A 12,383-nucleotide genomic window follows, 5' to 3' on the forward strand; every position below is an offset into this window, starting at 1 on the left:
CACATACATTCACACATATTAGCTCTCCCAGCCTGTGGCCATCAACAACCTCACTCCAGACACAGTTTTTGCGTGAAGAAATCCAACACTGTTATGTTCTGAAGCCATGATATCATCAACCACATTTTTCAATACAAATTTCTAGAAGGAACTTCCCCAAGATTTTTTAATAAGTCCATAAAAAATACTTTACAGGTAAATCATTTCCAAGAGTAGGTTAAAGTCTTATTCTCAGAGGCAGTGATTGAAAAAATGGATTCTGCCCCATCCTCAGGCCACATAACTTTGTGGAAGCCACATAAAAACATGAGGTTTTTATCAAGTTTTGACTATGTGATGTGTGCAAAGCATTGAGCACAGTGCTTAATAAGCAGGGGGTCCCTGATAAATGGTAGCATTACTTCTTTTTCCTTTCCAGAGTCATGACATTTAAAGCCATTGCTCAGCTGTTTACCCTGGGCTGTTCTTGGGGACTTGGATTTTTTATGGTTAATGAAGTTGGGAAGACAATTGGATTAATCAGTGCCTATATGTTCACCATCATCAATGTCCTGCAGGGTGTTTTGCTCTTTGTGGTACACTGTCTCCTTAATCGCCAGGTAAAACTAATCATTTTGTCTCCAAACCTTATTGAATGGTTGTTTATTTCTCATCCTTCTCTGACCTTTTATATTTTGAAGTTGCCCTGATTCTGGGAAGAAAATTTAGGTGCCACTTGGGTTTTGCCATGTGGTCTAGGTTTTATTAGCATTCTACTATTCAGTATTTGATCATATCGCTTAAGAGCATGCATTCATTGGCTTGAGTTGCCATAACAAAGTAACAGAGGCTGTGTGGCTTAGACAATAAAAGTTTATCTTGCAATTCTGGAGGCTGGAATTCTGAGACCAGGGTGCTTTTGTGATTGGTTTCTGGTGAGGGCTCTCTTCCTCCTGTGTCCTCACATGTTTCTTCTTATAAAGACACTAAATCTATTGAATTAGTGCTCCACCCTTATTACCTCACTTAACCTTATTACTTCCACAAAGGTCATATTTCCAAATACAGTTACGTTGGGGGTTAGAGATTTAATATATACATTTTTTTTTTATTGGAGTGGGGGGACACAATTCAGTTCAGAGCATGTCAGGGTAAGGTAGATTTTGCTGCAGTAATAAATATCCACTTTTCTTCTAATTTCAGTGGCTTACAATAATAAAGATTTATTTATTGCTCATAAGTTACATTGTCTTCATTTTGAAATGTAGGCTGAAGGGGCAGCCCTTCCATAGAACATTGGTATTCTTGTGGCAAAGGGAAAGGTGATCATGGCACAGTGTAGCTTAGCTCATTTTCATTGGCCAAAGCAAGTCAAATGGCCAAACCTGAATTCACCAAAGAGAGGATGAATAATCCTTCTGTAGTGAGGTGCACTACATGGAGGGATATTGGAATATTTAGCAAAACCTACCACAAACTCAGAGAGGCTTCAGCACTAATCTTAGTTTTTCCACTGAGTGGGTTGCTGTGTGACCTTGGGCAGACTGCTTCCCTCTCTTAGCCTCAATTTTCTCATCCAAAGATGTGGCAGTACTTACCTCACAGGGTTGAGAATTAAATGAGATAATTCAATATAAATCTTCTAGCGCAGCCCTTGGCACCCATGAAGTTCTCAGTGAAGGTCATTATTACAACTTACTCTTTATACAAAATTGGGAACAGTTTTTAATTTTGCTAGTGAGTAGAACTACCAGCAATTAAAATGCAAATGGCAAAAGACCATCTTAACACTTCATTAATTTCTCTTTTGTCTGTTAGTGCCTCCTTAATGCTTGGTACTCCTCTCAAACAGAAGAAGTAAAATACAACTTAAGTTTCTTGGTGAATTAATGTTGAGTATTAAATATTCAAATGTCTCTTAAAAAAACATATTAAGGAAGTTAAAGGAAGGCAATTCATGGGATTCAGTGGGTGGTTTAGTGTCAAGGCTCTGGAGTTAGAATGACAAGATTTTGAATGCTGGCTGTGTTAACTTAGACAAGTCAATATACCTCTAAGAGCCTCAATTTCTTTATCTCTAATGGGGGGTGGTGGTGGTATAAGATTCCTGATTGGATTTATGCAGGGATTAAATGATATATACAAAATGTGTCGAACATAGCTAGTTTTCAATAAATGGTGAACTTCATCATCATAGTCACCACCACCACCATCATCGCCTTTATTGTCGTTGCCATCATCATCATCTTCACCATCATCACCATCATCATCATCTCCAGCATCACTATCATCACTATCATTATCATCACCACCACCACCATCATCACCCTTGCTATCAATATTATCCACCATGACCATAATCACTTTCATTATCACCACCATTGTCATCATCACCACCTTCATCATCATCACCACCTTCCTCATTTTCATCATTACCCTCATTATCATTGTCACCACCATCACCGTCATCGACATCATCATCATCACCATCATTATCATTATTGCCTCATACAGAGTACAAACAAACAAATATAAAGCTGTAGAGAGCAGGGCATGGCATTTATATCTTTAGTCTCTTATTTTAGGGTTCTTTCTTCTGAACCAAGCTCTGGATGTAACACAAGTCTCTACATTTCTCAAACTTCCAGGTGCGAATGGAATACAAGAAATGGTTTAGTAGGATGCAGAAAGAGGTTGAAATTGAAAGTACTGAGGTCTCTCCTTCTACTATCCACACCAAAGTGGTAAGACCAGCTTCTCTGCAATGCCTTGTACTTGTCTGCGTCCAGCCTCTCATGCTACCAGGAACTTCCTGGTTCCTTGCTCTGAATGAAAAGAGAAATTGCATTAGGTTCCTGCATTGTGCAGGTGAAGTTTCTGGTTTTTGAAACCCAAACTGGAAGAGCTAGCTATTCTTTCTCTCTCTCTTCCCTTTCTCCTTCTCTCCTTCTCTCCCTCCTTTCCTTCCCTTTCCTATTCTCTACAAAGCACCAAGAGTGGCAGTTAAATATGCAAATCAAGTTACTTTACTTACCTACTTAAAACTTTGGCTTCTCATCACATTTAGAATCAAATTGAACTTCCTTACCATCACTTAAATCTGACTCAACACTCCCAATCAGTTATGGTGGCAAATTTTCAGTTCCTCAAAGTTCCCAGGCTTATCCCTGTCTCGGGGCCTTTGTACCAGCTGTTTCCTCCAGCCCTTTCCTCTCCTCTTGCCAAGTCGTCTCGTTGATCTTCACACATTAGCTGAAATGTCACCTCCTCAGAAAGATTTTCTCTAACCACTTGTTCTATGATAGTCTCACTCACTGTCTATCACTATATTCTATTTTAATTCTTTGCATAATTTTTCTCGTTGATATTTATATTAAAACATCAAACTGTTTGCTTTAGGTCAGTCTCCACCCTCTGTAAGTTTCATTGTTTTACCACTATATCCTTTTGCCTAGAGCAATGTCTGGCTCATGGAAATTGTGCACTTAATTTGTTGAGTGTCTAAATTTTGTGTTTAAGGATGAGAAAACTTAAGCTGGAAAAGCTCAAATGGTTTGCTCAAAGCTATTCAACTGGTTAGAGGAATTTGAACTTAGGTCTATTTCCCTCCCAAAGTTGACAACTTTCCTTGTCACCAGAGTTGTCTGTCACTTCAGATCAACAACTTTTGGGACCAGCTGTTCAAAGGACATGCAGCTTTACACTGAGGACAATTCTGTTTAGTGGCTACTGATTGTGTCTAAACATTACCCTGTTTTTACAGTATATGCCACTGGTCACCACTTGACCAAAATCACCTGTGGTCAAAGGATATGTCCACCTGAACTGTGTAAATAAACTATCCCAACACATGTGGTCACCAAAAACATGTCGGCTAGTAGAATTCATAGCATGGATTCTGGGAGTCACCAGATCTCAATTTGAATTTCGACTCTTTCTGGTAGATGCTGGGCAAGTAGCTAACCTTCTCTGAGCCTCGATTCACTCATCACTGAAATGTGTGATTGGTTGAGGATCAAAATAATGTACACAGAACATTTTGTTCTACTCTGAACCATGTCAATATTCCCTTTTATTTATTCCAAATGATCAAGAGTCAACTATATAAATGACCTTGAAGATAATTATAATCCCTTATCTTTGAACAGCACCTTACATTCTAAAAGACACACTTCAGCCTTAAAATCTTCATTAATCCTCTCTGGCATTTAAGTGATCCGTTTAAATGGAGCCAAAGTTCCTGGGTTCAAACCCCAAATCCACCACTTCCAGGCTGTGTGACCTTACAAAAGTCACTTAAAATCTCTGTGCCTCAGTTTCTCATTTGTAAAATGGGGATAAGAATAGTATCTATCTCATCATGAGAATTAAATGAGGTCATAGATGTTAAGTGCTTAGAATGCCATCTGGCACACAGTGAACACACTGCAAATGTTTGTGAAAAGATTAAATTAAAAAAGAAGACCATTTACTATGGCAGAGGGAGCTGCAGAGTCAGATAGTAGGACCTCTTTGTTCAGATTTAGCTCTTATAGGAAGTCCAGCTTGTCAGCTCCAGGCACGCTAGACTTTTTAATTAATTTCTGAGGTGTTAATTTCTCATCAGCTTCTTCTCCATTTTATCTCCCCAAGTAGGAGCAATCGGGAAAGTCATCAGAATTCTTTCTCAGAAGAGAAACTACATTTGTCCAACCACAGCCTGGGACTCAGCGTGTCACAGATTTTTGGCGACCCCCTTTGATCACATATGGACAGGACAAATGCCACCATCTGTATCTTTCCCATGAAAATGAATTCTGACACTCTTTTGAATTTTGGCTTCTATCTCCATAGAAGGAAAGGGGCATATAGGAGAATTCTTAGACCTGGAATCCAGTAATGTAATGTACAATCACATCTTAGGGATCGTTTTTAGTGAGGAAGGAAAAGTGTAGATTTTTTTCTTCCAGCAATTGTCACCTTGCCTAACTGTGAGTTCAGCTCACAATCCCTCTGGCTTCTCTGTTGAAATTTATGCTTATGAAGATTTTGTATCACTCAACATATGCATAATTCAATAATTCTTATGTGAATAAATATAAAAAGGGAGTTACATTCTTACAATGCAGAAACTCACCATCATCCCTGCTTAGCAGTGCATTGTCACTGGGAAGGAGTTTGTGGTCAGGATACCAGCACTTTCCTGTTTTCTTTGCCTGATGACTTCTTCAAACCTACTTGTATATCCGGGTTAAAAATAATTTTGTTTTCTTAGTGTCACCTCAAACATCTCCTAGTGTAAATTGTCATAAAACAGCATGATGTATTACAGTGATTGTTTGGCCTTATTTGTTTTGTTTTACCCCTTCTAAATCTTTTCCAAAGTTATTGGATTTTTAGGTGTGTTTTTCAGCAGTAGAATAAATGAATAGATGACTTTGTCACTCGATAATGTTTTAAAAACAATTTTAAATTATAACGATGGTAAATGTTTAAACAGCAGCCAAGAGTCAATGAGATTCATTTGAGGAGCTTCCTTGTGTGGTTTTAGGTCGAGGACAAGAGTTGTGTCCCTTTTCTGCTCCAATGCTTCCTCCACAAAACCGCACTTTAACCAGAATGTATGATTCACTCCACCTGCTGGTTTTGAAACTGTCTTATTCCCTTTGAAAGTTAAAATTTAGGGAGACTCATGTGGGTTTTTATATTGTGCAATTTAAAATTTACAGAAATAAAACACATAAAACACACCCTTTTTCAGGAGGACAATTTGGCACTAACTATCCAAAATGACTTTTATTTAAAAATTACATTGCTAGGAATTTATCCCAGGGATATCATGATAAGTGTAATTTACAAATGCAGGGTGATCTGATCTGTAAATTCAGGGTGATGCGATGTATTCTATCACCTTGAATTATTGGCTGTGATAGGCTGGACAGAGGAAAAGGAGCATTTTGTATGAAAAATGTAACTTTAAACCTGTAAATACATTTACAAGTCCATTAAGCTGCCGCACTCAAAGAGAAGACAAGCCAGCATGGCTTATTCCTGCCTGCCACCAAACACTGGAAAACAACAGCATTAGTCTCCCTGAGTCTCTCCTGAGTATACTGGACCATTTCATGTATGTCATGAAGTCACCATGACTCCCTTCACCACTTTGATAAAAAATATTCAGGAGCAAAATTTTGCTCTGATGCAGCAGTTGGGAGCACACAGTGGCAAAGGACCAAAAAAGACTGACCAAATCCTGGGACTAAGGTACCACTTCATTCCATTGCTGCTTAATGGTTCATCTTGCTGATTGTTTATTAACTTCTTGGATGAGAGAATAAGTGTGTGTGGCAAGAAAGGAGTGGCTCAGTTTCCTTGGTTGTTGGCCCCAATTCAATGCCAACAGGAATCTCTAATTTGAGGTGTGGTGAAGAAGGAAACTTTATTCAATGCAAACAGCTCAATTATGAAGCAACAGGACTGTGAGGTGGCTCTACAGTGTTTACTCTGCTCTGGAAAGACTGCTTTGGCATTTCAGCGCAAACCTCTCCATGGAAAAGGAAAGTACGCTCCCTGAGCCACAGGGGAGCTGACTTATATACAGAAAAGTCCCTGCCCCTGGTCTCTGATTGGTCTGTCCTCATGCAAATAAGAGCTCCAAGTCCTCACAGTTTGATTGGTCCTAAAGGCACGGTCCTCATCAGTCAGAATAGACCCCCCCGATTGGTTGGTGAACATGAGGCTCTAGCTGCACAGCTGTGATGACTGGATAGGAAAAACCTCAGTGCTATTGGTCGAAATATAATTCCAAGAACTGCTTCATAAGGGCTGGCTCAGATGGCAGGAACACAGTGCAGGCAAACAGTTCCGTGGGGGCACAGGAAGGTTGGTGAAGGCTTCTCCCTGAAGCAGAATGTCAGAGGCACCTGTTTAGAAACAGGCTGCTAGACTCTGTTTGTTTGTTTTTTAATTATTTGATCCCAGTTAGACACCAGGAGTCCTTCTTACCAGGTATTTCCTTTCTTAGGGTCCACACCTACCTCTTCATATTGACATTTTTGAACTGGCTCTTTGCTGTCAACCAAGCCAAAAACCTAAAGAGCACTCTCACATATAATAACTGGCATTTGGTTGAAATGGAATAGATGCACTCACAGAAGTTCGCAGGCACGTTTATGCAGTACTTTCCATTCCACTGTTTCTTTTCCATTGTTTGTAATAGGAACAAGGTGTCAGTCCATCAGGACTGTTTCAATAATTATGATATAGCCATAGAATGTAATAGGTAATATGCAGTCAAATTATTTAAGTGGGGGCATATTTTCATGTGCTCTTATTAAAATGCCTCCAAAGATGTATGTGTCTTGTGAAGAAAAGTGGCGTGTGGTTCAGTGAATATAGCATAATCTCTTTTCTGTTAAAAAAGTTTGCAAGTAGACAAATTTCATAGGATCACTTCCCCAATAAAAGGATTGAGTGAATTTAAGAGAAATCCTCTCTTTGTGCCAAACAGATAAAATGACAGAAAATATATTCTAAGTACATATTCAAAGGCAATCCATGTTAAAAGCAAAAACAGAAAACAAGCATCTCTTTGAACTGGAAATGGAAGTACGGTGGCTGGGGGCTGAAACCACGTAGACAAAAAAAGCAGCTTCTGAAAACTAGTGCCTGAAAAAAAATGCAACTTTCCTGGCCAGTTGACAAATCTTTGTGTTTAAGTCCCAATAATGTTGCTGTTACCCTCTGGTCTAAGACAGTTGCAAAAAGACCATAAACAATCCAAATATTTTAGGTGCTGCCAATTTGCACCTTCCTATTCAATTTTCCCTCCTCCCCGTATGAAAGCTGCTTTTTTTCTTTTCTACCTCTCTCAGACCTTTGCGTATTTCAACAATCAGCTTCTATCTCCTTCAGACATCCCCTTCCTTTCAAAAATTTAAATTTATTGGGGTAACACTGATAACATTTATATAAATTGATAACATTATATAATTTATATAACTTGATAACATTATAAAAATTTCAGGTTGTATAAGATTGGAATTCAACATCTATGTACTCTATTGCATGCTCACCACCCAAAGCCTAGTCTCCTTCCATCGCCATATTTTTGATCCCTTTTACTCTCTTCAGCCTACTCCCACCCCCTTCCTCTCTAGTAACCACCATTCTGTTTTCTGTGTATTTGAGTTTTATTTTGTCTCATATGTTCATTTATTGCTTTTTGTTTTATATCCCACATAGGAATGAAATCATATGGTTCTTGTCCTTTTCCATCTGACTTATTTCACTCAGCGTGATACTCTCCAGATGCAATCATATTGTTGTAAATGGCACAATTTCATCTTTTTATGACTGAGTATATGTGTTCCACATTTTCTTTATCCAATCATCTACTGAAAGTACACTTAGGTTGGTTCCATGTCTTGTCTATTGTGAATGATGCTGCAATGAACATTAGGGTGCATGTATATTTATGAATAATTTTTCAAAAATTTGGGATAGATGTCCAGAAGAGGAATTACTGAGTCATATGATAATTCTATTCTTAGTTTTTTGAGGAACTCTATATTGTTTCCATAGTGGCTGTGCTAGTTAACATACCCACCAGCAGCAGTACACAAAGGAGAACCCTTTTCTTACTTCAATCCTCAATGAAATCCCTCTTCTTTACTCTATTACAGTCTGTATGACATGACTTACCTTACATTTTGTATGTTGTTTCACAATGATGTTGTGTGTGTTTGCAAATCATGCTTCCTGAATTATAAAATTCTTGAAGAGAGTAACATCAGAAACATGGCAGAGTAAGAGATGTCCCCAGATCTCTCCCCTTGAAATAATAAGCTTAATATCTAAAACTCAACAGAAAACTCCCAAACTGTACACCAGCACGTCTGAGCATGAGATCTGTGCATAAGAGCTACCACAGGTCAGAACTATGGAAGTCGGGCTATAGATTGGCAGAAACAAAGAAGCTGCCTCTTGCAGCTGGAGCTCCCTGCTGGAGGAGGAGGAGGGGAGATGGTGCGGCAGGTTCCCTGAACAACCCTGCCCGGTAGAGCTGTGAGCCCCATGCAGCAGCAGTGCCCAGGGACCAGGGCAGAAAGCAGAGAAATGGAGATGGCAGAGAAGCAACAGTCGATAATTACCAGCCAAGGTTGCAAAACATGAGGCTGAGCTGCAGCCCCATTCCCCAACTCAGAAGGCCCTTCCCCCCATATCCTCCAAGACTGAATACCTTGGAGCCTGAAAAGAACCTGAGCAAATACTACCAAAAGTCGCTAACACTGACAGTGGCTAAGAATGAGAGAAATGAGCGTGATTGAATATTTATAAGAAAAAAAGACATTATTAAGACTTTATTTAAAGCAGGGATCCAAGAGGCTTAGACATCACGTACTGAAAACCAAACGAAAAACACCATCTTAACAACAGACTAAAGAGAGACCTTTATACAATAAATTTTTCTGGAAAAAATGCAGAATACACTTGCATTAATGCCCAGGAGGTGAAACAGTCCATTAAACACCAAGAACCACCAAAGTGACAAGGCAGCTCAGAAAGAAAGAGAAAAATCTTCAGAAGATAATCTTACAGACAGAAATATGCGACTTAAATGACAGAATTCAGGATGGTACTTCTGAAAAAACTCAGTGAGATCCGAAAGGAGTCACATCAACAATTCCAGAAAATGAAAACAATAACAACAACAACAACAAAAACAACTAGATGAGCAGAATGAGTTCTTTAGCAAGGAGAGTGAAACCTTCAAAAAGAAACAAATAGAACTTCTGGAGATGAAGAACACCCTGCAAGAGATGAAAAATGAAACAGCAAGCTTGAGAAATAGAGTCGACCAAATGGAAGAAAAGATCAAATGATATTGAAGACAGAAATCTAGAAATAAATCAGAAAGAAGAAGAGAGAAACTGAAGAATGAAAAATAATGAAAGAGAAATACAAGAATTAGCTGAAACCATCAAGAGAGGAAACATAAGAATAATGGGCATTCTACAGGGGAGTGAAAGAAGCAGGGATTAGAAAGCATTTTCAAACAGTTGATGAGAATTTCCCAAATCTAAAGAATGAGCTGGAGCTTGGAATTCAAGAAGTAAATAAACATCCAATTATCTCAACCCAAAAAGCCCTTCTCCAAGACACATTGTATTAAAATTATGAAAAATCAATGACAAAGAAAGAATTCTCAGGGCAGCCAGGGAAAAGAAGACAGTAACCTATAAAGGAAAACCCATTAGATTATCATCGGCTTTCTCAGCACAAACCTTGCAAGCCAGAGAGGAGTGTAATCAAATATTCGAACTATTAAATGAAAGAAACTATGAGCCAAGAACAATGTATCCAGCAAAGCTCTCCTTTAGATAAGAAAGAGAAATAAAGACCTTTCCAGACATACAAAATTTGAGAGAATTCTCCACTACAAGGCCTGCACTACAGGAAATACTGAAAGGGGTTAGCTCAGCTAAAACAAAATGACAAAAAAAAACCAAAACATAACTAGTAGTAAGGCGACTAGCAGGCAGATAGAAGCAGAGAAGTGCAACTCTTACTAAGAACAGGGCATTATAATCTTAAACAATAAGACAAGATATGCTATAGCAAAATAGTAATGAATGTTCAGCATATAAGGAAAAATCAAGACAGCAATAATAAAAAAAGGGAGAATGCAAAGATCCGAATTCGCAAAGAGGAATGGAGATAAGGCACAAGCAAAAGAAAATGGATATATGTATAACTATCTTCTACATATTCATAATTGTAACCACACACAGAAGATTCAGAACTGAAGTATATAACATAAAACAAGAAGGACCAGAGGGAAAACCCACAAAAGCCAAACAACAACAACAACAACAACAACAACAACAACAACAACCAGACACACGAGGACAAGGAAGCAATGGAAACACCAAGCTACCAGAAAGCAAAAGATAAAATGGCTATAAGAAGACCTCATATTTCAATAATCACCCTAAATGTAAATAGACTGAACTCATCAATAAAAAGGCACAGAGTTGCAGATTGGATCAAAAAATAAAACCCCACCATATGCTGCCTCTAGGAGACACATCTTGGCTTCAAAGACAAATATAAACTCAAAGTGAAAGGGTGGAAAATGATATTTCAGGCAAATGGCATTCAGAGAAAAGTGAAAGTAGCAGTACTAATATTGGATGAAATAGATTTCAAAATAAAAAAGATAAAGAAAGATACTGAGGTATACTTCATAATAATAAAAGGAATCATGCACCAAGAACACATAACACTTATTAATATCTGTGCTCCCAATCAAGGAGCCCCAAAATATGTAAAGCAATTACTAACAGAACTAATGAGAGAAACAGACCAAAACACAGTAGGGGGCCTAAATACCCCACTGGACAGATCATCCAAACAGAAAAGCAATAAAGAAATAACATCCTTAAATGACACATTAGACCAACTGGACATAATTGACATTTACAGAGCCTTCCATCTCAAAATAGCTGCTTATACATTCTTCTCTAGTGCACATTCTCAAGTTTTGACCACATACTGGGACACAGAGATAGCCTCAACATATATAAAAGGGTTGAAATCATAGCAAACATACTCTCTGATCATAATGCTTTGAAGCTGGAGATCAACTGTAAAAAGAAAGTGGGAAGAACCACAAACACATGGAGAGTAAACAACATATTACTGAATAATAATTGAATCAGAGAAGAACTAAAAAGAGAGATCAAGAGATACATAGAAATGAATGACAATGACAGTACAACATATTAAAAATTTTGGAACATGGTAAAAACGGTCATAAGAGGAAAGTTCATATCATTGCAGGCCTAGCTCCAAAAACAAGAATGAGCCCAAATAAACAACCTAACGCTTCATCTTAAAATAAAAAAGAAAGAACAAATGAAACTTAAAATCAGATAAAGAAAAGAAATAATCAAATTAGAGCAGAAATAAATGAAATTGAAAACAAAGAAACAAAGAAACAAACAAACAAAAACAATAGAAAAAATAAATACAGCAAAGAGCTGGTTCTTTGAGAAGGCTAATAAAATTGACAAACCCCTGGCTACACTCACTAAAGAAAAAAGAAAAAGGACTCAAATAAAAAAAATCAGGGAAGAAAAGAGAAATTATGACAGACTCTGCAGAAATACAAGAATACTGTGAAAAAGTCTATAACGCCAAATTTAATAATCTAGAAGACATGGACCAACACTTAGAAACATACAAACTTCTTAGACTGATTCAAGAAGAACTGGAAAATCTAAATAGACCGATCAATAGTATGGAAATTGAAACAATCTTCAAAAACCTACCAAAAGGTAAAAGTCCAGGACCAGATGGCTTCACCAGTGAATTCTACCAAACATTCAGAGATTTAATATCTATTCTCCTCAAACTCTTCC

At 37.9% G+C, this 12,383-nt stretch overlaps 1 protein-coding gene across 3 annotated transcripts in view; it reads left to right on the forward strand.

The window, feature by feature from the left end:
• The window catches only part of LOC120615461 (adhesion G protein-coupled receptor E4-like), a 52,236-nt gene extending 46,836 nt beyond the window's left edge, over positions 1–5,400 (forward strand). For 2 of the 3 annotated variants that reach the window (XM_039878540.1, XM_039878541.1), the window contains exons 15-17: positions 419–599; positions 2,628–2,723; positions 4,615–5,400. In XM_039878540.1, the coding sequence (XP_039734474.1) occupies positions 419–599; positions 2,628–2,723; positions 4,615–4,779 (442 nt within the window). In that variant the 3' untranslated portion in view covers positions 4,780–5,400. Of the gene's footprint in view, positions 1–418; positions 600–2,627; positions 2,724–4,611 lie in introns of all 3 variants that reach the window. The other variant, XM_039878543.1, reaches the window with a different exon arrangement.
• Positions 5,401–12,383: the final 6,983 nt, after the last annotated feature.

Source organism: Pteropus medius, unplaced genomic scaffold, assembly GCF_902729225.1.
Source record: "Pteropus medius unplaced genomic scaffold, Ma_sr-lr_union100, whole genome shotgun sequence".
Taxonomy (NCBI): Eukaryota; Metazoa; Chordata; class Mammalia; order Chiroptera; family Pteropodidae; genus Pteropus; species Pteropus medius.